At 42.3% G+C, this 21,561-nt stretch overlaps 1 protein-coding gene across 1 annotated transcript; it reads left to right on the top strand.

Moving 5' to 3' along the window:
* The first annotated feature begins 14,137 nt into the window (after window positions 1-14,137).
* On the top strand, window positions 14,138-17,596 carry LOC106577094 (G-protein coupled receptor 26). The gene is made up of 3 exons (XM_014154818.2): window positions 14,138-15,360; window positions 16,335-16,448; window positions 17,356-17,596. The coding sequence occupies exons 1-3, from the start codon at window positions 14,690-14,692 to the stop codon at window positions 17,594-17,596; spliced, it is 1,026 nt and encodes a 341-aa protein (XP_014010293.1). The 5' UTR covers window positions 14,138-14,689.
* Window positions 17,597-21,561: the final 3,965 nt, after the last annotated feature.

The raw sequence follows: 21,561 nt of genomic DNA, 5'->3' as shown, positions 1-21,561 counted from the left end.
ACCTCCTCTCCTCAGGCCTACCTCATCTCCCAAGCTCTACCTCATCTCCACAGCCCTACTTCATCTCCCCTGCTTAGTAAATGTAGGTAACCTAGGTCTACCTCCTCTCCCATATAGCTCAGTAAAGGATAGATAACCCAGCCCTACCTCCTCTCTGCTGGCTCAGTTAAGCAGTAAAGTTGAGGTAACCCAGGTATACTTCCTCTCTGATGGCTCAGTTAAGCAGTAAAGTTGAGGTAACCAAGGTACTTGCCCTCTAATTGATTCCTTTCCACCAGACCGGGGATGTGTGGCTGCTTCTGCAATGACCCATTCAAACTTAATGTCATCTTTGCTTTTGAGAGTGAAATCCCTACGGACCAGGACGTTCATATGGCGGGAGACGAGAGGGGGTTGTCGGCTACCATGAGTGGACTTTTCAAAGGTGCCTTTCACCTCCTGGGCCAAGCAGGGAATGTTTGGGCACGCTCTCACACACATACACACTGTTGCAGACACACACTCACTCGTGCACACAAAGACATTGCTGAGGAATGCGTGTTTCAAGTGGGAAGCCTTTTAATTGCTGTATACAGTAAACATGGTAATAGGTTTGTCTTGGTTGCAGCATTTCACTTTCATGCATTGAGTGCATTCTTTGCAGAGTGGCTACACAGACCCTAAACCTCTTATTGACCTTGAAAAATGATACTACAGCTTTTCTCATCAATGAATTAACATTCTGTCACACTTAAAAAACATTCAAATGTTATTACTAATTATATTCTATTTCATTGTACTCAATAACACACACACACACACACACACACACACACACACACACACACACACACACACACACACACACACACACACACACACACACACACACACACACACACACACACACACACACATGCCTGGAAGTCACAGTCCACAGGACGCCACAGTGTCCACAGTAGCTGCTAAACCCTCTCTGTAGCCTGAGGCAGTGTAAGGCAGAGTAAACCCTCTCTGTAGCCTGAGGCAGTGTAAGGCAGATTAAACCCTCTCTGTAGCATGAGGCAGTGTAAGGCAGAGTAAACCCTCTCTGTAGCCTGAGGCAGTGTAAGGCAGATTAAACCCTCTCTGTAGCCTGAGGCAGTGTAAGGCAGATTAAACCCTCTCTGTAGCCTGAGGCAGTGTAAGGCAGAGTAAACCCTCTCTGTAGCCTGAGGCAGTGTAAGGCAGATTAAACCCTCTCCTATCCTCCCTGCTATCTTTCACCTGCGTATTTACTCCTCTAGAATCCCTCCGGTCCATTCACCCTGCCTCCTTCCATCCGTCCTTCCTCAAATCCATCACATAATCCTCTTTAAGGACATTACCTGCTAATATAGCCAGTCATAAGGTATAAAAGCTCAGCTATTTCTTTACCGCCATAGGCAGTGTGCTAAAGAGCCCATTTAGGATGGCAAGTGACCAGGGGATATCACTGTTTTGAACCTAAATACCGTTGAGTTATCTGTCTGAGTGTGTGTCAGGGGCAGAGATGCTCCAAGTCTCCAGAACTATTGGATAAGAAAGGGGATTCTGGTGGTACAGATACGGTAGTGCAATAGGCTATATGGCATTAGACTTGATAGAGTCTCCTCTGGGGTAAAACTCACTATGACCCAGGATCTAGAACCTGCTTAAAGAAATGTTCAATTAATGCTGTGTTTCAGGCAGGAAGAGCAGAAACACTGGTGGGGAAGACACTGACAAGCTGCATGCAAATACATATCAGATAAAAAAAAAACAGACTTAAAAATCACTATGACAACAACCTAATGGTTCTGTCCTCAGAGTTGTAAATAGAGCTTTTTTACCTAACAGAGTGTGATCTTAATGGACCTGTCAAAGATCACTTGTTTAGTTGCTCAGAGGCCAAACAGCTGTTCATCGAGCCACAAATAAAGTGCTATGCACGATAACGTAAGGAAAACCCACAAGTACATGTTGACAGGTCAGGCACTACTCAAAGCGCAACATCAAGGCTCTGTTTGGAGAGTAAAGAGTGCCCTCTGCTGGTTAGAATAGGGAATGACCGTTACCAGGAGTTGAGTGCTGGGTTCTGATACTCGTAAACACCATTGCTGTTCTTGTCTCCTTCCTTTCCTTGGTTACTGATCTGAGAGGGACTGAATACATGACAGGATAATAGGGAAACACATTGAATATTTCCTGGTCCAGTTATGTCCAGCAACGGAAACCGTTTCCCGTTTCAGAACCAAACGGAAGTAAACGGAGCATACGGAACAGGGAGGCGCCTACCTGAATTTGTCCAATAGAAACTCTCGTTTTCGTTGCAAAACGTTTTCCGTTTGGAGTAATGTTTTGCAACAGACGAAACATTTTATTACAGAATCGGTGTAATGAATACACCCCTGCTCTCAGTACTGCTACATTAGTGCAGGTGAACGAGATATTAGCATATGAGACAATGGCTATGTCCCGATACTCTGAACTGGTTTCCTTTTCTTGTCTCGTTGTCCACCGCTCCCTGTGAGAGATACCGCCGAAACCCCAACAGGTCCGCTAGTTTTTCAAATATTTCATTGATTATGTTGAGGCAGCAGGGGGAGCCACGGTTTCACTAATGATCAACCATAACCAAACCGTAAGCACTCCAGGAATGTTAGGTTGAACACTATTGCAGACGATACATTAGTGCATACATTAATTTCAGCAGCGTTATTTAGCCATTGTCATTCAGTCATTCAAAACCTCCTTCAGACCCACCACAGAAACACAGGCAGTATGCACTCAGCCTCTCTAGTTAGGATTTAAACGTGGCAGCACAGGTTCAAAAGTGGTGTGGCAAAATGTGTAGGTATTTTTTCTGGGGCCTGGAGTTTTTCCTTATCTCATGACCTGGCCAGGTAAAACTCTGGGTCCTATTCCTAGGTTATGACAAAATATTATTATTATAGATAGCTTCCCTTTTCATTTGTGCTATGACTGGGCTGGGGTTTTTCTTGTTGGGTCATGTGCATTCAAAACACTCCTGGCCTAACGTGGATCAAACCCTTTCAAACCACCACAAGCCTTGTTACTATTCATTCTGAATCTGATATGAAAAGAGCCAGAGAGACAACAACTTCAATGGACAACATACTCTGTAATTTAGTGAACTACTGTAGCAGGGTTTAGCATTATGCAAATACAATTTTTAATGTCTTTAAATATGAATTTCACTCTATACAGACACATGTTAAGCAGTGGACTTTGAAAAATAAAAAAGACAGACAGTTTTAATTTTTATGAAATAAAACCTATTATTTGTTAATCTGATTACGGTGCTCTTCTGCAATTATTCATTCTGCAAGCGTTGTGTAAGGCAGGTGTAGTTACATTTTTACACTATGCACAGTATACTTTTTTTATGTGTAAGTCATGAAACCACTAATGTAGTTGTCTTGGTCTCCATCTGGCCCATCAGAGGCTGGTTCCCTGGCGCTCACTGTAGGAACTGATTGCCTGTAAAATCCCCCTTTTCATGAAGAAGATTTTATTGAATGTCACTCATTCTATTGCACTCTATTCTAACCAAACCCGCATGACTATTTCTTATCAGTAGGTGTCACTATGCACTAGCTAGTAGAAAAAGACTGACGCCACGATGGCTGCCTGTCTCTGTATATGTGAAAGTTAGGGTGGTTCTAGAATCCACCAATTCTCTCTTTCTGCATTTGCCATCCATCTGTTATGATTGGACAAATATGTTCATATTGTCTGTGTAGACTGTTCTGCTGCAGAATTTTTTATTTTTTGTTTACTTTTAAGACAGTGACATTTTCACCACAAACATTTGTGAATAATCACCAAATCAAAACGTATTGGTCACATAAACATATTTAGCAGATGTTATTGCGGGTTTAGCGAAGTGCTTGTGTTCCTAGCTCCAACAGTGTAGTAGTATCTAACAATTCACAACAATACTCACAAATCTAAAAGTAAAAGAATGGAATTAAGAAATATTAGATCGAGCAATGTCGGAGTGGCATTGACTAAAATACAGTAGAATAGAACACAGTATATGCATATGAGATGAGTAAAGCAGTATGTAAACATTATTTAAAAGTGACTAGTGTTCCATTATTAAAGTGGCCAGTGATTCCAAGTCTATGTATATGGGGCAGCGGCCTCTAAGGTGCAGGGTTACGTAACCGGGTGGACCCGGCTAGTGATGGCTATTAAACAGTCTGACGGCCTTGAGATAGAAGCTGATTTTCAGTCTCTCGATTCCAGCTTTGATGCACCTGTACTGACCTCAACTTCTGGATGATAGTGGGGTGAACAGGCCGTGGCTCGGGTGGTTGATGTCCTTGATGATCTTTTTGGCCTTCCTGTGACATTGGCTGCTGTAGGTGTCCTGGAGTGCAGGTAGTTTGCCCCCGGTGATGCGTTAGGCAAACCGCACCACCCTCTGGAGAGCCCTGCAGTTGCGGCCGGTGCAGTTGCCATACCAGGCGGTGATACAGCCCGACAGGATGCTCTCAATTGTGCATCTGTAAAAGTTTATGAGGGTTTTAGGGGCCAAGCCAAATTTATTCAGCCTCCTAAGATTGAAGAGGTGCTGTTGTGCCTTCTTCACCACGCTATCTGTGTGGGTGAACCATTTCAGATCATCTGTGATGTGTACGCCGAGGAACTTGAAGCTTTCCCCTTTCTCCACTGCGGTCCCGTCGATGTGGATAGGGGCGTGCTCCCTCTGCTGTTTCCTGAAGTCCACGATCAGCTCCTTTGTTTTGTTGATGTTGAGTGAGAGGTTATTTTCCTGGCACCACTCTCCCAGGGCCCTCACCTCCTCCCTGTAGGCTGTCTCGTCATTGTTGGTAATCAGGCCTACTACTGTTGCGTCGTCTGCATGATTGAGTTGATGACTGAGTTGGAGGCGTGTGGCCACGCAGTCATGGGTGAACAGGGAGAAAAGGAGGGGGCTGAGCACGCACCCTTGTAGGGCACCTGTGTTGAGGGTCAGTGAAGTGGAGGTGTTGTTTCCTACCTTCACCACCTGGGGGCAGCCCGTCAGGATGTCCAGGACCCAGTTGCACAGGGCAGGGTTCAGACCCAGGGCCACAAGCTTAATGATGAGCTTGGAGGGTAATATAGTGTTGAATGCTGAGCTATAGTCAATGAACAGCATTCTTATATAGGTATTCCTCTTGTCCAGATGGGGTAGGGCAGTGTGCAGTGTGATGGCGATTGCACTGTCTGTGGATCTATTGGGGTGGTAAACAAATTGAAGTGGGTCTAAGATGTCAGGTTTTCCAGCACGAGTCAATGTGTCAATGTGTTGGTAGAACTTCGGTAGCATTTTCCTCAAATTTGCTTTGTTAAAATCCCCAGCTACAATAAATACGGCCTCAGGATGTGTGGTTTCTAGTTTGCATAAGGTCCAGTGTAATTCTTTGAGGGTCGTCGTGGTATCGGCTTGAGGGGGAATATAGACGGCTCTTCGGAGGTAATACGGTCGGCATTTGCTTGTGAGGTATTCTAGGTCGGGTGAACAAAAGGACTTGAGTTTCTGAGTTTCTGTAGTTAATCATGAAACATACACCCCCGCCTTTCTTCTTCCCAGAGAGTACCTTATTCCTGTATGCTCAATGTACTGAGAACCCAGCTGGCTGTATGGACGGGGACCGTATATCCCGAGAGAGCCATGTTTCTGTGAAACAGAGTATTTTAAAATCCCTGATGTCTCTTTGGAAGGAGATCCTCACCCTGAGCTCATCTACTTTATTATCCAGAGACTGAACATTAGCGAGTAATATACTAGAAAGCGGTGGATAGTGTGCATGCCTCCTGAGTCGGACTAGAAGTCCACACCGAATACCTCTTCTCTGCCAGCGGTGTTTTGGAGAAGCCTCTGGAATAAGTTAAATAGCCCTGGGGGTTACGAACAAAGGATCCAATTCAGGAAAGTCGTATTCCTGGTCGTAATGCTGGTGAGTTACCGCCGCTCTGATATCCAAAAGTTATTTCCGGCTGTATGTTATAACACAAAAAAAAATATCGGGGCTAATAATGTAACCAGCAGTGGAAATAAAATAATATGCCAACCAATATTACTGGACTAACAAACTGGCTAACTAACCTTTTCAGGAACTTCAGTATCTCTTGGCCTTGGGTAGCAGCAGCTGATCGTTTCACTCTCTTTATCCTGTGCCAAACACATTTATTCATGGAGTCTAACTTATTAACGTTAGCTGCTGGCTGCATGATTGCATCAACCTTACTAGCTAATGTTAGCTAGGTAGCCACCTAGCTAGTCTACTTAACCTAACATTAGGAGTTTTGTTTACTAGCTATAGATTGGATCATTCTAGATGGTTTTAGAGGAAGACTAAACTGCTTTTATTAACTGCTTTTATAAACACATACAGTACCATGTTTTCCATTAAAATGTGTGTTCGCTCTCTCAGGCAACCAGGGATGCAGGAGAGGAGCGTGAGTGAAGAAAGAAAGAAAGAAAGAAAGAAAGAAAGAAAGAAAGAAAGAAAGAAAGAAAGAAAGAAAGAAAGAAAGAAAGAAAGAAAGAAAGAAAGAAAGAAAGAAAGAAAGAAAGAAAGAAAGAAAGAAGAAAATATTGTAGAGTCAAACAACGAGGGGCTGGTGCAACCAAACATAGTTGTTGAGAGGCATGGTTGATGAGTCTCTGTAGGCTGTAGCTAGGAGATGACTGTAACTGACAGGTGAATCCACCAATCACAGCGAGCGTGATGGTTACCATGTGAAATCCCAGGGACAGGGATGAATTCACTAGACAAAACATAGGCAAACGGGCTGAATTGGATATCACCTTATCCAATAAGAAATGCCTGCTTTCTTTTCCATTGCACACTGTTTTTTTATGACGTGAACTGATGAATATGTCTAGTAAGCATGTTCGGTGCCGCTGCTTTGAAAGTGGTGTGGTGGCTCCACACCAGATTGAAAAGTACTGGTGCAAATGCTGTCTCGCGTTTTCTGGAGGCTCTGATAACAATGTCTGCCTAAATGACAAAGTGTGAATAATGAATTCAGCCAGTCTGTCTGAGAGGATAGTTGGACGGATGAGCTTGTGCCTACGCCTCAGACAGGGTGGGCGTGATGAGGAGAGGTGACAACAGAGAAGTCTAATCAGGATGAGCAGGCAGACTCACAATGTGAACATTCTTCATTTCCACAGTCACTTTCTGTGTCGGCACAGAGCTTTTAAAAAGCTTTCACAAGGCCAACATGAGTCTGTGAAACAGCCATCCAATCAAACCTGGTTTTCAAGTCAAGGCTCTTTCAAAATGGCAAATGGTTACAGTTGACAAAGAGTTCTGAGTCAGCCACCATCATAATGATTACCTGGCTGTAAGAACAACTGAATGAAACCAACCTCTGTGACATACAGTGCCAGTCCTTGAAGTGAATGCATTTGGCAAACAGCAAACAAGGACTGAAACTAAATTGAGCAACAATTCTACAGGCCTTTTAGAGATGTTTTGTTGAAAAGCATGAAACAATACAAGTGGTTGAAGCACTCTCAAAATAATTGGGAGATGGGGGACAGGAGGGACGGGAGAAAACATTAACTCCATCACTCATAACCCACATGAGTCGCATACACCCTCTGAATATTTGCAGTTGGGACCCACATTTCAAATAAATAATTTGTGACATGTCGGGAACATGAATATGTTAGTATGACATGGTCTCTAGCATCATATTCAAATGTGCATTGACAAGTTTTGAAGTGTTGATGAAAAATATATATTTTTGCTGTCTTTGTTGCTAGCTGACAGAACTCCGTCATGAACCACATACTGCAGGTATTCTCCCTTACAAAAAAAAACACATGAACAAATCACGTGAAAAATGTCATGTGTGAAGTCTCACATGATATTTCACATGACTCAGACATGTGATAGTGTAAGATTCACATGTGTGATTTTGTAACTGGCAGGATTAGAAATCAGGTCTCCCAATGTCTTGACCATTCGACCAAGAGGGCCAGCATTCATTTTCAAGTCGCAGGCGGGGCTACCTCATCACTTGACCATGAGCAACCACGACCGACTCATGTCCACTACACTTTCACATGTGCATTTTCACATTTTAATGTCAACCAGGGCTGTCAAATGACAAACAATTTAATTGAGTTTATCACAGGTTTGCTGTGATTAATCACGATTAACCGCAAATTCATAATTTCAGGTAAATTGATAAACATACTTTCTTAACCTCAAAGTCAACTTGTTTTGACATCACATCGTTGTTTTTAGCTGTATAGATGATGTATTATGGATGCTTTCATTGTAATTTGAACGTTTTTAGACAATGACCAGGCTTCCATCCAAAGTTTTTTATGCGAGTAAAGTACGTCGGATAAAAAATGTCACGACAGGCCTGGCGGAAACAGAACATTTGATGGTAATCTTTCCAAATGTGGACAAAACAAAATACGCTAGACAAGGTTGGGATCTTTTTGTGTCTGTAAAATGTATTATACGAGAAATGGCGGTGGACACATCTTTATGCACAAATATTGACATAATAACCATCATATGGAAGTAAACTTGGAGTAAAGCAATATGTTCTGTGGTCCTCCCACTACGACTCGGGAAAGCATGCAGTTTATTAGGCTACAGATGAAATACGTTATGATGAACTTCACAGGGTGGTGAAAGTGCACGGGGATGAGCTTGATGCTCCTTTCCAATAAATACTGAGGGTCTTATACTGGTGACATGATGATCGATGCTTGGCTGCCATTTGACAAATAAAAATGTATCTCATCATATAGGTAGTCTACCCGTACTGTATATAAGAGCTGTTGGCTAGAGCGCAGATGCCAATATTAGACTGGGCACATTTGCTATATAATGCAAAAGAAATTCTGACAAAACCATCAGTACAGTTAAAGACATGATGGAAACCCATTTGACTTAAATGTTTTATTCGGTACATGAATAGTTAAGAGCAAAAGTTATTTTAATGTGCACTACGTCATCACGCACAGCCTTTTAACAACAACAAGTGAATTTGATGGAAACATCCTGTTTGGAAAAGTTGCAATGTTTTTAATGCAGATTTTACAATAGTCACATGAAAATCTGTGGCCATTTGGATGAAAACCTAGTTTATGTGATAAAAAAATGTGATCTAAAGTTACAAAAAGTTAACTTGAGTTACTTTATTAATTCTAACAGTGCTAATTTGAACATGTTAAACAGGATAAATAAGGAGACACAGAGCACTAGCTTCTCTGTTCTTTTCACTGGGCTTCTTCCAACGGTCACTGATAAACGTATGAAGAAGAGAGGTGCTTCTTAACACCCGCCCGCATAACCCGGAAGCCAGCAGCACCGAAATGTTGGAGGAAACACTGTTCACCTGATGACCAAGGTCTGCCTGCAGGCACCTGGCCCACCACAAGGAGTCGCTAGAGCGTGATGAGCCAAGTAAAGCCCTCCCGGGCAAATCCTCCCCTAACTCAGACAACCCTGGGCCAATTGTGCGCAGCCCTATGGGACTCCAGATCACGGCCGGTTGTGATACAGCACGGGATTGAACCTGGGTCTGTAGTGACACCTCTAGCACTGCAATGCAGTGCCTTAGGGCTCCCGAGTGGAACAGCGGTCTGAGGCACAGCATCTAAGTGCTAGAGGCGTCACTACAGACCCTTGTTCGGTTCCATGCTGTATCACAACCGGCCGTGATTGGGAGTCCCATAGGGCGGCGCACAACTGGCCCAGCGTCATCCAGGTTAGGGTTTGGCCGGGGTAGGCTGTCATTGTAAATAATAATTTGTTCTTAACTGACTTGCCTAGTTAAAGGTTAAGTAAATAAAATAAATAAACTGCTGCGCCACTCGGGAGGCCCAGAAATAATACTTTTTTACCTACTTGAATTATTATACTCAGGTAGACTAAGTTACCTTTTTACAGAATGGCATTACAGAATCTGCAATTCTATATGTGGAAACATTGCTACTGTGAGTTGTTTACACCACCTTTTCACGTGAGGAGACTAACACTATTTCACCACCACATGCGGACTTGCAATTCCACATATGGAAGTGGGTTTTTCACATGTGAATGTTTTTACATGTGAAACTGCAAATTAGATTTTCACATGTGAATGTTTTTAAAAGTGAAACCGGACATATTGCATGTGCAACTGCAATTCACATGTGAGGTGAAAGATGTTTTTCTTCTCACATGTGAGAAGGTGGTGTTAGCATGTGAACTACATGTAAATCATGTGAAAATATGGTTTACGTGTTAAATTTAAGCTCAACATGTGAAAACTGCAAAAAAAATGTTTTGTTGTTGTTGTAAGGGCTGTCACCGTCCAGGAGTTAGGTGGCTTTGTTTACAATGTGATTCAGAGGACTTACTCCAGCTGTGTCTGTGAAGCTGTGGGGTAGCGTTTACATCATAGGTGTGATAGGTGCATCCTACGGACAAACTCCATGACAGCCAAGTAAGCGTATGATTGGAAAACACATATAGAGGAGTAGAAACACCAGGGGGAAACCAATCATATTGACACACAGTAACTACAAAAGGGTTCTCCGGCTGTTCCCATAGGAGAACCCTTTGAAGAACCCTTTTTGGTCCCAGGTAGAACCCTTTTGGATTCCATGTAGAACCCTTTCCACAGAGGGTTCTACATGGAACCCCAAAGAGTTCTACCTCAAATCAAAAAGGGTTTTTACCTCAAACCAAAAAGGGTTTTTACCTCAAACCAAAAAGGGTTCTTCAAAGGGTTCTCCTATGGGGACAGCCGAAGAACTCTTTTGGAACCCTTTTTTCTAAGAGTGTATATACTGAGGTGTCTCAAGTTTGCACTATTCCCCTTGTATTTATTGAGATCTCTGAGAGATATGTGTTGTATCCCGGCTTTAATCCGACATTTTGAACTATTAGTTGACACACAGCAAGGGGGAGACTGACCAGATTCTAGACTGTCAAAACATATTTTGAAAGAGTCAGTTTCACTGATTTTAATAGTTCACTAGCCGTCTTCCAGAGGGAGATAGGGAAGAGGGAGGGAGAGAGAGAAAGAGAGAGAGAGGGGGGGGGGGGAGTGCCTGGAGGAAGGAGAGGGCTGCCCAAGCACAAACAAACAAAGGCTAGTGTGAAAAGACAGCATCTGAAATTGTGCATAAGCCAGTAGGGGCTGCATAGCCTAGCCAGGCATGTGTTCATTCTGCTACGACATGAGTCACCCCTCGCCAACAACCACACACACACACAGAGAAAGAGAAAGAGAGAGAGAGAGAGAGAGCAAGAGAGGATGACATGCTTACAAATGTATGAAGGTCTGATATAAACAATGTATTACTGATTACTGTCATATGAAACTACCAACTATCTTTTTTTTAATGAAAGAGTATACCATGTACAGTTTAACCTCCCCTCCATACCAATTCGCTGCATTGCCACCCATGATAATCTAATATGCCACTATTTCATAATGCTATCATACTGTAATTATCCCTGTAACATGCCAAAAATTATGACAGACTTGATGGCCCTAAACACCTACACCTTCACCCACACATATGCACATACACACACACCCGCACCGAAAGAGCACTGACATCCACCACCACACTCACTCATTAACACTTCCTCTCCTTCCATCTTCAGAAGCGGAGAGCTGCTGACTACCATGCCAATATATTGTATACTGTAACATCACGCTCATTACCAGGGACAGCGCATCAAAGCAGATGGGAGAGCATGATTGGCTGGGCCCAGACTGGTGACGTGTTACAGCCAGCCGGCTACGCAGGCCAGCACAGGGCATCACAGCCGGCAATCTACAGGAGAAAGACCATGATGATGGGGTCTAATTAAAAGTATGATAGGATAGGGTGTAGATAATTTGCATGTGCTGCTATCTCTGGCCAAGCTTTCACAGCTAATGGATCATATAAACTGGGTGGTTCGAGCCCTGAATACTGATTGGCTGACAGCCGTGGTATATCAGACCGTATACCACGGGTATGACAAAACATTTCATTTTACTGCTCTAATTACGTTGGTAACCAGTTTATAATAGCAATAAAGCACCACGGGGGTTTGTGGTATATGGCAAATATACCACGGCTAAGGGCGTTGAGTCGTGCCTAAGAACAGCCCTTAGCCGTGGTATATTGGCCATATACCACACCCCTTCAGCCCTTATTGCTTAAATAGAGCACCACAAAACTCCTCCAATTACTGAATAGACATATCAGCAAAGAGAGGAGCTGTAGTGTCATATTTAGAATATGCAGTAGTACACATCATATCAGCAAGCATGGACTTTTATTTGTACTGTACCTATCATATGTAAAGATGTTTGGGTAGCTTTATGGTTCAGAAAGTTTCAAATAATAACAGCCAACAAACTTTCGCTAGCCATCTAGTTGTATCTCACAATCTCTGCCTTGTCAAAAGTGTACCATTAAAAATGATTTTCTTGGTTAAACTAATTAGAAAACTATCTGTAGACAATATCAATGCCTTGCGACTACCCAGAATTCCTGGATCACGGTCTTGACCACTTTCTATTCGAAGACTGATTGTGGTCCTCTCTGGTGGTGGAGAAATCTCTTTCAATCTAATTACATCATATCAATGCTTTTAATTCAGCCCAGAAACGAATCTAATATATAAATGATTTTGTGCAAATTAGTCATTTCAACTTTCCTCTTTACTCTGGCCATTCTCATTGAGCATGTTAATTGAACTTTCCAATATAGAACAAGACAGGCTAGAGGTGTCTGGCAGTGTTAAATGAGGGCCATTTGATCATGTGTGATGATTGTGTGAACAGTCTGGGGCAAAAACTAGAGGGGAAAGAGACATGGCTCACAGGCCACGTATGCATCCCATGTCATAGTACGTTTAAATTCGAAATAAATACAAAATCATTTCTCTATTGATTGAGACATGACTATGTCTGTCTGGGTCTGTCTGTTCTATTCTGTGTTTACCAGATGCACAAGTCCCCCGTGGAGTCCCCTCCCCAGACCCTTGTAAAGAGGACGTCAGGGGGAATCCACAGTAGACACAGCATCTGCCAAAGCCATCTGGCCCTGCCGTGTCATTGACGTGAATCCGTGCAATCACCTGTTGTCAACACCGTCAGCAGCGAAGTCCCCTGTCCACTCCAGCAGCATCGCAACATGAACCATCCTCTCTTGTCTTGTGGAGAAATAACACATATTTGTAATCTCTCTACATTGTGTAATTCTCTTGTGTTATTCATTAACATGACTAGCATTCACCACTTACCATAAATAGTAGCTACACTTAGATACCCCCTCATACGATCCCATTTAGTATGAATGCCAACCTATGCCTGTAGGTTGGCATTCAGAGATGCTATCAGAGATCTTTCTAGACAGGGGGCTGTAAATAGTGTTTGTGTGTTGTGTGTGTTGTGTGTGCCTAAGAAGCCAGTATAGTATCTGTGCAACGGACCATACAAATATGGATGGGGACAAGCTTAGCATTAGTCATTGGAAAAGCAGTGTTTTTGAAAGAATGGCAGCTTCAGGCTTCAGAAAGCTTTTGTAGATAATCACACTGGCTGTTTGTCCACACAATTAATGGAAAATAATAGAATAGAACTTTATTGTCCATTGGTTAGAACGTAGAACATTTTCTGCCTTTATTAACACCCCCAGATACACACAAACACATTGAGAGATACAGGGTCAGCAGAAGTGCAACACCGCTGGGTGGAGAGCAATTGTGGGGGGTCAAGTGCTTTACTCATGGGCACAATGGCAGGAGATGGTACATGGGATCAGAGACCAGCAGCCATCCAAGTATGATTTCAGTTCCATTCTCATTTCTGTGTTGCCCCGCCTGGGGCTTGAACCAGAAACTTTCTGGTTCAATGGAGTGTGCTGGACAGCCTGCTGGACAGCCTCTCCAACCTCTAGGGCCTAAGAGCTACTGCTGCCGATTGATCATAAGTTGTGTCAATACTATCTATAACTATAAATTGTGATGTCAGTCATTTATATGCTCCATACTCTTGTGGATGAACTACATCCTGGTTAACTTATATGATGCAGTAATATGGGATTTACATCAGCTAGAGATAACACAAAGATACATTTGTTGTATGATGTTTATCGAATTGTAGGGTCTAGCACGATGTCAGTTACATGAGTGAACACTTACCGCATGATATTGAAGAAAAATACATTTTTGGTTGCTTTGGGGAGGCGATGGAGTGTGTAGCATATGGGTGTGGGTGAGGTGTGACATATACGACATAAGCATCGCCAGAGACAGACCATCCGAGAGACTGCGCTGGGCGTTTGCAAAGCTGTCCATCAGTGCACATCGCAATTGCGCAATAAGGGGATGTTGTGCGAGCAGTGGCAAGAAATAAATAGTTAGAAACTTAGTGCACCACACATGCAGGGGTGTGTCTGTTTGTAATCACCCGTCCCTGGAGACATTGGGTTCAGCACATCGAGGATACTTGGATGTCCCTTCTTGTGACTCTCCATAGTGAGCCGGCTGTATCGTTACATGGAGACACGAGGAGGACAACGATGAATAACCGTGGAACTGTGTCGGATGTTTGCTTGTTGGACCGCGTAGTTCCAGCACGATGCTATATGTAATTTGTTTCAGAAGCTGGACGGTGGATACAATTGTCAAAAGTGCGGATATTTGAGCGGGACGCACGCACAATGCACATTGCGGACATGGCGGTCTCTGTGTTTGTAGTACTGATCATCGCCGTCTCGTTTCTGTCCAACGTGGTGGTACTGATCTGCTTTCTGTACAACCAGGAGATTCGAAAGCAGGTGCCCGGGTTGTTTATCCTCAACCTAACCGTCTGCAACCTGTTGCTCACCGTGTCCAATATGCCTCTAACTCTGGTCGGACTTATCAACAAAGGAAACACTGGAGGCAGCGGGTTCTGTCAAACTGTGGGTTTCCTGGACACTTTTCTCACCACCAACACAATGCTCAGTATGGGGGCTTTGAGCATCGATCGATGGGTGGCAGTGGTTTTTCCGCTGAGCTACCACTCCAGAGTACGACACCGGGACGCAGTGATAGGGCTTGGATACACGTGGATGCACTCGCTCTCCTTCTCCACGGTGGCCACTTGCTCTTCCTGGGTTGGGTACCATCACCTTTACGCATCATGTACGCTCTGCAATGCGAGAGCAAGCGGCTCCCGGACGCAGTTTATCATCTACACTGTGGTTTTACACTCTCTCACTTTTCTCTTGACCTTAATCGTGTTGTGTGTAACGTACCTGAAAGTGCTGAAAGTTGCGAGGTTTCACTGTAAACGCATCGACGTGATCACTATGCAGACCTTATTGCTGCTTGTGGATATTCACCCGAGGTAAGCCGTTGAGCCTAGTCTGAGTCATTTACTTTTGACATTTTTTCAGATTATCCCACGAATTGTAATTGCAAAATTACCAATGCGACTTCAGTGGAGTTAGGATTGATTTCAGCACCACCGTTTTGGTCCAATGTTACGGTCTCAGATCTCAGCCCCCTTTATCAAAACTAAAATGACACAAATATATTCCAAACCAAGAGCTCTTCACATACAGATCAAAACCATTATAAATTGTGACCATTATTAAACTTGATTTTCCTGTGTTTTATATACATTCCCACCCTACGAGGTTGGAATAATACTGTGAAATTTTGAAAATGATAATAAGAGCTGTTTGAAAAGGCGCCTGGCATGGTGGGATGGAGTTTTGGCCTGCCTCCCCCTCCCATCTCTGACCACTTCCAGACAGTCCTAGCTAAATTCTTGTTTGAGAAATTGCTCTTTGCTAAGAAGCTATTTTTGTTTCTTTTTGACCATGTAACATTGAAACAATCACATTAATGTACTTAATTGTTACCCAGAAATGATTTGATATTGAGATAAAAACGACTGCATTGGACCTGTATGGTTTACTGCATTTGATTATCCCTTTTCAATCACCTCCACATTACATAACTCAAATAGTTAAACTAGCCTCAAATAGGTAAATTGATGCCATCTCACTGTCTGCATCACTTTCTCTGTTATCTGTCTTTCTTCTTTCTCATAGGCCGGGGTCAATTCCTTGTGATTAGCGATCAATTAAACAATAAGTATTGACCTGGAATTGGACTTGATTTACATAATGGGTGTGTTACAGTTTTGATATCTTGAACAATCCATTGGCATTGACCTGAGGCTGTGCTCTGATACTGTCCATAGAAGCATGCTGTTTTCTTCATCACCCTTCATTCCACTCAAGAGGCCATGTTTGAGGCTGTCCTCCTGGGTCGTCCCCTGGGTTGATAACGGTCCCCTCTGTCCTTTGGTAGTGTGCGCCAGCGATGCCTGGATGAGCAGAGACAGCGGAGGCAGAGAGCCACCAAGAAGATCATCACATTCATTGGAACGTTTGTGGTGTGCTTCGCCCCTTACGTCATCACGAGGTGAGCAGGGGTTCAAATCTATCCTCAACACCCCTGTGCATGTGGGATGGTGTTATATTGTGGGATTGGCTGCTGCGAACTGTGGTGACACCAATTCCCCATCTGAGACCAACGAAAGTTGTCTACTTCCTGTGCAAATGGCTTGTGCTTTAGCCCACTGGGTAGAAAGATTGAATTTGCAATGTGGACGATGGGCTTTGTGTTAATGAATTTCAAGCTATGTTACAGTGGACCATAGTCAATTTCTACAACCCCATCTTATTATGTTCTATCGATCCATATCTAAATCCCTAACCAATCAGCTTGAGGGTGATTATGTTGTAACCCTTTTTCTTCATGAGTTTTAGGATGAAACCCCAGGGAAGGGAAAAAGAGTGTAAGAGAAAGATAATCTGTAAGAGAGTTAGCACGGGTGGACGTGTCATTATGAGTGAGTCAGAGACCATGACGATACTTCTCATTACACCTGCTGCCTATTGTAGAAGTGCAGCTTCAACCCTTCAGAAGGGGATAGAACATAACCGTGAAGATGGAGATCACATCAGGGGCTATAATTATAGTGAGATCCCCATTGTGAGTTTGATAGCTGCTGTAAATCACAAGACCAGTGACCTGAGATCGTCATTCTGAGAATAAGCCTTGTCCTTGTGAAACGCCTCCATACACTTACCTGGTAAGGACAGTGAGACAAACAAGAGCAACTCCACATCCCCTAACATTCACTATCGAATCAGAGCCATGGCATTTTGAAGCAATATGTTGACATTTCTGAGAGCTTATTGAAGAGTTTCCTCAGGACATTAGGGTTTTTGACGTCTGTGTTGTTTTTTCACTGGTCTATGAAACAGTCCTTTTAAGCTATCCACTGTTCATAATATAACTTATCTCTCTGTGCTTGTCATGGCAGAATCTTCGAGCTCTTCACGCTAGGACAGATAAACCCTCACTGGGGTGTCTTGTCTAAGTGTTTGGCCTACAGCAAGGCAGCCTGCGACCCTTTTGTCTACTCACTGCTCCGGAACCAGTACAGGAAGACATGCAGCGACCTGACCAACAAGATCCTGAAGAGAAGTTCCTTTAACTCCTCCGCCCGCATGGTGGAGAACGGCAGGGCCAACGACACCAACAACATCAAACCCACCCATTGACTATGACAAGATGGAGACATTGAGGTACTTACATACAGTTGAAGTTGGAAGTTTACATACACTTAGGTTGGAGTCATTAAAACTCATTTTTCAACCACTCCACAAATTGCTTGTTAACAAACTATTGTTTTGGCAAGTATGTTTGGACATCTACTTTGTGCTTGACAGAAGTCATTTTTCCAACAATTGTTTACAGACAGATTATTTCAGTCATAATTCACTGTAGCACAATTCCAGTTGGTCAGACGTTTACATACACAAAGTTGACTGTGCCTTTAAACAGCTTGGAAAATTCCAGAAAATGATGTCATGGCTTTAGAAGCTTCTGATAGGCTAATTGACATCATTTCAATCAATTGGAGGTGTACCTGTGGATGTATTTCAAGGACTACCTTCAAACTCAGTGCCTCTTTGCTTGACATCATGGGAAAATCAAAAGAAATCAGCCAAGACCTCAGAAAAAACATTGTAGACCTCCACAAGTCTGGTTAATCCTTGGGAGTAATTTCCAAATGCCTGAAGGTACCACGTTCATCTGTAGAAACAATAGTACGCAAGTATAAACACCATGGGACCACGCAGCCATCATACCGCTCAGGAAGGAGACGCATTCTGTCTCCTAGAGATGAACGTACTTTGGTGCGAAAAGTGCAAATCAATCCCAGAACAACAGCGAAGGACCTTGTGAAGACGCTGGAAGAAACAGGTACAAACATATCTATATCCACATTATTACGAGTCCTATATTGACATAACCTGAAAGGCCGCTCTGCAAGGAAGAATCCACTGCTCCAAAACCGCCATAAAAAAGCCAGACTACGGTTTGCAATTACACATGGGGACAAAGATCATACTTTTTGGAGAAATGTCCACTGGTCTGATGAAACAAAAATAGAACTGTTTGGCCATAATGACAATCGTTATGTTTGGAGGCAAAAGGGGGAGCTGAAGAACACCATCCCAACCGCGAATGACGGGGGTGGCAGCATCATGTTGCGGTGGTGCTTTGCTGCAGAAGGGACTGGTGCACTTCACAAAATAGATGGCATCATGAAGGAGGAAAATTATGTGGATATATTGAAGCAACCTCTCAAGACATCAGCCAGGAAGTTAAAGTTTGGTCGCAAATGGTTTTTCCAAATGGACAATGACCCCAAGCATTTTTCCAAAGTTGTGGCAAAATGGCTTAAGAACAACAAAGTCAAGATATTGGAGTGGCCATCACAAAGCCTTGACTTCAATCCAATAGAAAATTTGTGGGTAGAACTGAAAAAATATGTTTGAGCAAGGAGGGCTACAAACCTGACTCAGTTACACCAGCTCTGTCAAGAGCAATGGGCCAAAATACACTCAACTTATTGTGGGAAGCTTGTGGAAGGCTACCCGAAACATTTGACCCAAGTTAAACAATTTAAAGGCAATGCTACCAAATACTAATTGAGTGTACCGTAATTTCCGGACTATAAGCCGCAACTTTTTTCCCACACTTTGAACCTCGCGGCTTAAACAATGACGCGGCTAATATATGGATTTTTCCCGCTTTAAATTTTTTTTGAAAGGAGATGACTTCAGTGGTTTCAGTGCACAGGAAGATAGTGACCAATGACTTTCTTGGTAGGCTACTGTTTACTGCTAATTTTAAATTTTTAGTTACAAGCCGTGTTTCGTTAAAGCGTATTTATTTTTGTTACAAGCCGTGTTTCGTTAAAGCCTGTGTAAAGTTCATTTGTTTCAATGCACCGGTAGGCACCTGCGGCTTATAGACATGTGCGGCTTATTTATGTTCAAAATATATATATATTCAGGTGCGCTCAATAGTCCGGAAATTACGGTATGTAAACTTCTGACCCACTGGGAATGTGATGAAAGAAAGAAAAGCTGAAATAAATCATTCTCTACTATTATTCTGACGTTTCACATTCTTAAAATAAAGTGGTGATCCTAACTGACCTAAGACAGGGACCTTTTACTAGGATTAAATGTCAGGAATTGTTAAAAACTGAGTTTAAATGTATTTGGCTAAGGTGTATGTAAACTTCCGACTTCAACTGTACCTAAGTAGTGAGCCATGGTTGGAGAGTGGAGAGAGTTGAAAAAACCTGAGAAGAGATTGTTGCTTTGTATCGATTTCGTACTTTCGCAGTTTTGAGCAGGGTTAAGTGTTGCTCTGTTGTCTCATGGTGTGACATGAGTCAAAAAACATATCTTCCTTAATTGGGAAGATATGACGGAGAGTCATGTGGGTCATGAATTACTGTTGCTAAGCCAGTGAGTCACTCGTAGTTCATTAAAATGATGTTAATTAGTTTTAAATGGTTTCATTCCAACCGAGTGGTTTTGATGGAGTGATTTCTTGTTATAGCATGTATGACTTCAGATAAGACGAATTAGATTTTGACATATGTTGCTGCTCATTAGTGTAGCAACATCACCAGGATTCACTGTTCCTGGGCCCAATGCGTTGGTGTGCAAGGTAGCATGCCCTGACTATGACTCACATAGCTAAGATGATGTAGCTGCATGGGCAAAATTCTACACAATTGAGTGCCTTTAAACCGCGTGATTAAATCACTGTAAAAGGGATAACATGTCTCTGTATCACTATCACCTAAGTGTAGTAACATCTGGATGGATAACTATGGGAATATAAAGAATTTGAGATTATTTTTTGTTGTATGATACCTTGTGCGATATAGCTGCAAAAGTGTATACAGTGACTCAGCAACATAGTGTACAGATGTAGGGTCTTAATTTGATCACTGTTTTGTTGCTGAGAATGTTCCTGCACAGCAAGAAATGCAAACTTGTAGTGTATTCAAGGTTTTAAAAAGGATTCTAAAGTTTGTAATTTCCACAAAAATTTCAGAATTGATTTGACATAACAACAAATGTATCAACCCATACAAAAAATGGCCATTAATTATAATCCACGTCATATTTAACATTTCCTGTTGCTGCAGGATTGTTTTCCTGCTGTAGCAAACTGGCTCAAATTTAAGACCCTACATCTGTTTGATGGTAGAGTATGGTAAGCTGATGATCTGGCGTTATCAAACTGTTTCCTTGAATATTATTAAATTGTATTATCATATCATGCATAAAACTGGATAATTTTGTATTTGAATGTGATAGTTTAGCTATTATATCCATACTGTATAATGCATTTTTTAAGCATTCTATTTTTGCTCTACATTACTAACACCCACAGTATTACTACTTCATCTATAGAGGAGTCACCTGAGCGGTCTGTAGATTACATTTTCAGTTGTAAAGTTAATGAATTTTGGTGATGTTGGCAACCAAGGTAAAGTGTATTACTTTCATTTCCTTTGAGTGTTTGATGCCCTAGACAGATGAAAAGGTATATTTATTTTGTTAAAAGCAGTCAAAGCAGTGTTCAGTTTTGCTAAATACATTTGTGACTTTATTGAAATAAATGCTGTGCATTTCAAAAGGGAAAATGCTTCACTCAAGTTATTTGGTTGTATGCATAATGCCTTTGGAGGTATCATACTGTCCAGTTGTTCTTATTAGCTGCTGTGACATGATAGTCAACTCTATTTCACAGTTTTCATCATTGGCCATTGCAGTCATACAAAATAAGCTAAGGAGACTATTTTTATTGTAGCTCAATACATGTTACTGGTGAAGAAGTAGTGACAACTACTAGTCTTGTCTTTGATTAAGTGACAACGATATGGTTTGAGAGCTGACATGTGTGCATTTCATTGCTATAACAAGACAGACCCTCACAATCTGCTAGCTCGATAATCAAAATGTTGGCCATCTAGTAGTATGGATATCATAAAGATGACATCCAGTCACATTCAATATCCAGGATCGTGATGTGGTATTATATGGCATGTTAAAGGTGAACTTTACCCAATTGTGTCCTACTTTGAATGTTCAACAACAGTATATCTCAAAGGATAAATCTTTACATTGTAATACTACACTCACAGTCA

This window comes from Salmo salar, chromosome 18, assembly GCF_965601325.2.
Source record: "Salmo salar chromosome 18, fSalSal1, whole genome shotgun sequence".
Taxonomy (NCBI): domain Eukaryota; kingdom Metazoa; phylum Chordata; class Actinopteri; order Salmoniformes; family Salmonidae; genus Salmo; species Salmo salar.
This window is presented reverse-complemented; position numbering and strand designations above follow the sequence as displayed.

Coding starts and splice junctions, on each gene's coding strand:
- LOC106577094 (XM_014154818.2), top strand. CDS start 14,690: ATGCACATTGCGGACATGGCGGTCTCTGTGTTTGTAGTACTGATCATC. Junction 15,361..16,334: donor CTTGTGGATATTCACCCGAG/GTAAGCCGTTGA, acceptor GTCCTTTGGTAG/TGTGCGCCAGCGATGCCTGG. Junction 16,449..17,355: donor GCCCCTTACGTCATCACGAG/GTGAGCAGGGGT, acceptor TTGTCATGGCAG/AATCTTCGAGCTCTTCACGC.